Source organism: Egretta garzetta, unplaced genomic scaffold, assembly GCF_000687185.1.
Source record: "Egretta garzetta isolate BGI_Z169 unplaced genomic scaffold, ASM68718v1 scaffold186, whole genome shotgun sequence".
Classification (NCBI taxonomy): domain Eukaryota; kingdom Metazoa; phylum Chordata; class Aves; order Pelecaniformes; family Ardeidae; genus Egretta; species Egretta garzetta.
The window spans coordinates 124920-129935 of record NW_009259969.1 but is presented as its reverse complement, the minus strand read 5'-3'; the positions used below and the strand labels follow the sequence as shown (position 1 = coordinate 129935).

General features: G+C 61.2%; 1 protein-coding gene across 1 annotated transcript in view; it reads right to left on the bottom strand.

Moving 5' to 3' along the window:
- The window catches only part of LOC118452448 (tensin-like), a 73282-nt gene that overhangs the window by 15462 nt on the left and 52804 nt on the right, over window positions 1-5016 (bottom strand). Inside the window, exon 18 of the mRNA XM_035895817.1 lies at window positions 1-93. Within this exon, the coding sequence (XP_035751710.1) occupies window positions 1-93 (93 nt within the window). The remainder of the gene's footprint in view (window positions 94-5016) is intronic.

Below are 5016 nucleotides of genomic sequence, written 5' to 3'. Positions count from 1 at the left end.
CGTTGACAGCGCCGGTGCTGCAGGGGAGGGAGTCTTTCTTCTTCACTTTAGCGTAGAGGCTCCCGTCCAGGGGCCCTTGCGTGTGCCCAACCTCTGCAAGGGGAGAAACGAACACGAGACCCCAGATCAATTGCTGGCTGTCTGCACGGAGCTAATGGGTCCCATTAGCCGGTGGTTTCGATCTCTTCCGTGCCGCCGGAACGCTTAACGACCAGCATCGCCGTCTCCTCGGCACCCTCCGCAATCCCACGGGCGCCACCATGCAGAGACACCGGAGCCAGACCCACCCCAAGCCCCGTGCTCCCACAGCCCCCCACTCTGTGCACCATCCTGCCCTGCCCTGCAAGCACCGCCTGCTCCACTAGGATCCACCAAAATCTGCCCCCAGGTCCAGGCATCATTCCTGGAAATTCCCCTCCATGGCTGGTGAGGGCTGGGGCTGCCCACACGGCTGGCCATCACTTCCCCACCTCCCGCTCCTCCACAGGGCTCAGCTGGCCCCAAAGGGCCACAGGGCACCGGGGAGGCAAACAGGGAGGGTGAGGGAGATGCATCACGGGCCACAGGAGGACAGGCGGAGGCAGTCAGGATCTGGCCTTGTAGCTCTGCATGTCTCCAGCTGGATGGACATACGCAGCCCACGGGTGAAGGACGGATGACCCACCTTCCCCCTCCCTGCCTGCTCTCCTCCCAGATGATGCACGGATCCAGTCAGCTGCCCATCCTTGACATTTTCTTCCCTGGCTACAGACAGGCTCCCACCCTTTCTCTCCTTTCCCTTCCCTCTCTCAGCCTGGGTGGATCTGCCCTGGACCTTTCCTCACTGCCGGACGCTGCCCCAAATCTCCCACACAGGCAACGCCTCTGCCCAACCCCAAACATGCAGCATCTCCTCCCCAGGGAGGCACTGAGTGCCCCAACCCTGTGATTCGAGGCTGGTGCGAGCAGCCAGCTCCGCTCCGCAGCTCCAAAAGGCTGGGGGGCATCCAGGGAATGGCAGCGTCACCACTGGCAACCTTGCACCCCAGCTCCAAGACTCCCAGCTCCCACCACCCCCAGCAGCCCCAACACTACAACCAGCTTCACCCTTTAAACCTTTCCAAGCTTGCCAGCCAGATTTTGTGGGCACAGAGGGACCCCGGCCACCAAGTCAGCAATGGGGACAGCCCCCAAGCTGTGTCCCCCCTGCCGGAGCGTGCGCGGCACCAGCCGGGCTGCAGACTCCTGTTTTTCCAGCTCCCCGCCGAGGTTTCCTGGAAGGGCCTGCGAGCAGCGTTAAACACTTTCTTTTGGAGGAAAAAATGACTCTTCCCTGGCGGGGGGCCAGGCGGCTGACTCAGGGACGGAAGACGGCCCTAACGCGATAGTGTGAAATCAGAGCGCTCCTATCTGCAAGCAAAACACTTCCGAAAGCCAGCCCTGAGCTGGGGAGGGCTTAACCAGTCCCATGCCGCAGCACCCAGGCCCCGACAGCTCCTGCGCCACCGACCCCCCCTCGCCGTAAAGCGGAGGGGGGCAATAAGACCCAGCATGTGTCCTACCAAGTCTGGGCCCCCTCCTCGCTGCTGATTTTCCACTCCTGAATCCCTGCCAGCAGCATCCCAAGGAGGCAGCCGAGCCCCAAAGCCCCCCCTTGGCTTGAAGATTCCCCAGGACCATGCAGCGAGGTCCTCCCCAGGCACTCGGTGCAGGAAAGGATGAGGATGGGATCCACGATTTCTCCTGGAGACTCAGAGCTCCTTCATCCAGCCGGTGTAGCCAGGAACCAGCAGCATTTGACTCCACAACACCTCCCGTACCAGGGAAAAGGAAGAGAGAAGGAGGGAATCTCTTCCCGTGGAGGAAGAAAGGAAAAAGTAACGTGTCCAGGGGCAGCATCAACGCTGGAAAGGCTGAGGTGTCGCCTGGAGCCGGGCCGTCACCCAGCCCTCCCTCCCGTCTGATGGCAGCGATGGGTGCTGGCCAGTCCCAGGAAACCGGGCAAGAGCCAGCGTGGGGGTTGGGATAAATAGGGCAGGGGAATAGAAAGGAAAAGGGAATAAATAAATATAAATGAAAGCACGTGGCGCCAAGGGAGAAAATAGCTGGGAAAGGCTTTAATTAGACTGTGGGCTGGGCAGCACCCCACGGCTGAGAGAAACGTCTCGAAAGCAGGATTGGGATGGGGCACGACGCAGTCTGTGGCAGAACCATAAAGCCTCAGGCGCCCTGTCCCACCTTCCCCAGACCCTCTGGCCAGTCGAGAACATGAGGGGTTTGGTGCTCCTGGCTGCTCTGCCCCGCACTTGACTGCCCACCCTGACCTTGTCCCCACACGACCCCTGGACTCAGATGCAAAGAGCCAAATCCTGCTATTCCCTGCCACTTCCACGACCCCAGCCATGCTATCACTTGTCATCCGAGAAGTTGAAGAAAATCCCCCAAAAAAGAGCAAGGGAAGGGGGGACAGGCTGCCGTAGCCAAATCAGACTTCAGCAGAGCAGCAGGCTCCCACGTTCCCATTTGCAAAGTGTTTGCAGCTCCCAGCAAGGTCAGATTTTGTCCCTGAAGGTCAGAGCAGCTCCCGCCTGGCAGCCTGTGCCATCCCAGCGCGGGCTGGGTTTGCCCAGGGCTCAGCCCCAGACACAGCTCTGCTCTGGCTCTATCTGCTCCGGCTGTATCGAGGCAGCTGGGGGAAGCACTGAGCCCAGCCGGGTCCTACCCCTGCTGCCAGGGCAACATTCTGCCCCCTCCCTCCCCAGCATCCCACAGCTATGCCCAGGAGAATAACTGGTCCAGGGCATGAAGGGGAGTCAACTCACATCCCCAAAATCCCAGCCATGTGCCTCACACACAGTGGGGTGCACCATACAGCATCGTGCACCAGCACAAATCCTCGCCGGGGTTCTGCACCAGTTCTGCACCAGATACGGCTGGGGGACCAGGATGCGGCTGGGGCCCCACCATGGCCCCCCCCGGTCTTGCCCCCAGCAGTATCCCCCCTGCACCCTCCACTTCCCACTGCCCAGAGCCCCTCACCCCAGGGCATCTCTGGAGCATCAGCCAGCAGGGAAGATCCTGGGGTCCCGGGACCGTTTGTAGGATGAAGAATGCAGGCTGAGTCCCATGACAAAGAGCCCCCCGGCTCTGGTTTCATCCTGTGCCCAGATATGATGGCAAGAAGTAACCCTAGCCCCTGAGCCATGGGTCACCACGGCCATGAATTCCCCACCCACCCCCAGCCCTTTCCCCCATCCCATCCAGCTCAAAGAAAAGCAAAGTCAGGACTTACCAAAGGGGACAGGGAAGAAAAGATCCCAGGTGAAGAGAAGGAGCGGGCAGCAAAATCCCTTTCCTTCGCCCTTCCAGCACCAGAGCCTTCCAGGGGGGACCTGGTGCTGTGGCAGCTCAAACGGCGTCCGCAGCCGTCTCCGTGTGTCCGTCCAGGACAGGAGCTGACAGCCCGGAGCTGGCTTTGCTTGGCGTTTGTCCCTTTGGCTTTGCTTTCCCTCTCTCAGAGGGAGCTATTCCCTCCCCAGCACCATGTCCCACGGGGCCAGCAAGAGGGGCACCCCAACAGCAGTGGGGTGCCGGAGGTGCTCGGATACGGGGTACCCCAGGAACCGGGGCACCGGAGGAGATGAAGGCAGCAGAGGCAGGAGATGGGCTGGAGGTGAGGAGGTGCGGTTGTGCTCCCCTCCGCCCCAGACCACACAGGGACAAGCAGGAGAGGAAGGGGAGAGGCGGTGGGAAGGCAGCTGGGGGCCGCCCAAGCCTGGGTCTGCCCCAGCGAGGTGCAGGGAGGGTGAGAGCCAGAGCCTCAGAGGGAGGACAGCCGGACAGACAGCTCCTCGCTATGAATATTAACTACTTCCTCCACAGGCAGACTTGCGCCGCGTTAACTGTTTCCTAGGCAGGACAGACAGACAGATGGACAGCCTACCCACCCTGCACCAGGTGCTGAGCATCACCTCGCTGCGTGACCCCCCCAGTTTGAGCCCCTCAGCCCTGCCCGGCTCCTCTGTGCACACGTCACACCTGGCCCCAAAAAGCAGTGACACATTCGGGGTGGGGATGTCCTTTCAGGCCACACGTGATGCTGTAACCCAGCCGGGTCTGCAAACCCTCTTGCTGGAGGCTTGAGTTTCCCCATCTAAAATAAATACGCAGCCAAAGAGGACTGGAAACCCACCATGGCTGAGCCACCGACCCATTTGGCCAGTGCCAAACCCAACCCATTTTCACAACCCCCTTTCTCTGCCCCACCAGATCTGCGGCACAGCATGGACGTGCCAGCACTGGTTTCGGGATGACGCGTGTTGCCCTATCCCATGGCAGGAGACACGGCAGGGACCATGCCCACCCCTGAGCAGCCTGTGACCACGCTGCTCCATCCCGGGCAAAACCTATGCTGGGATGGTGCCGACAATTCACTGGTCCCGGTGATGGTGAGCCCACCCCGTGTCCGAGCCCTGGCTTGAACCCATGCTCAAGCCTCCACTCCTCGACTGATCCAACATACTCAGCGAAACGCGAGGCTCCCTCCACTCTAATCCCCCAAATCATGCGTTTCCCACACCCCCGCGGATGACGGCAGGGGATGAGAGCAGCGTTTCCAGCCAGCCCCCTGACTCACTGCCCCATTTGCTCCTGAACAGTGGTACACGCCAAGCCACCATCCTCCCAAAACCTCGGAGGTTTGCCTGCTTCTCTGCCTTTTTGGTTTTTGCCCCAGTTGCGCAGCTGTGGGCAGCCAGCAGGAGGGCAGGCCGGGAGCTCCCCGCTCCAGCCCGGCTGCCCGGGGACAGCCCCAGCCTCACTCCGGCAGGTTTTGACTTCAAGGACAGTTTAAAGGGGGAAAAGAAGGGGCTGAGCTTCCACCAGCCCATCCCTCTCTCATTCCAGCCCTGCTTGCGGACCAAAACCCCTCGCCCCCCCACATCACAACCCCAAATAGCAGGTCAGAGGACAGACCCTGCAGTGGGAGCAGCCACGCTCCAGCCGAAATGTCTAGCCAAGACGCTCCCGCCTTCCCTC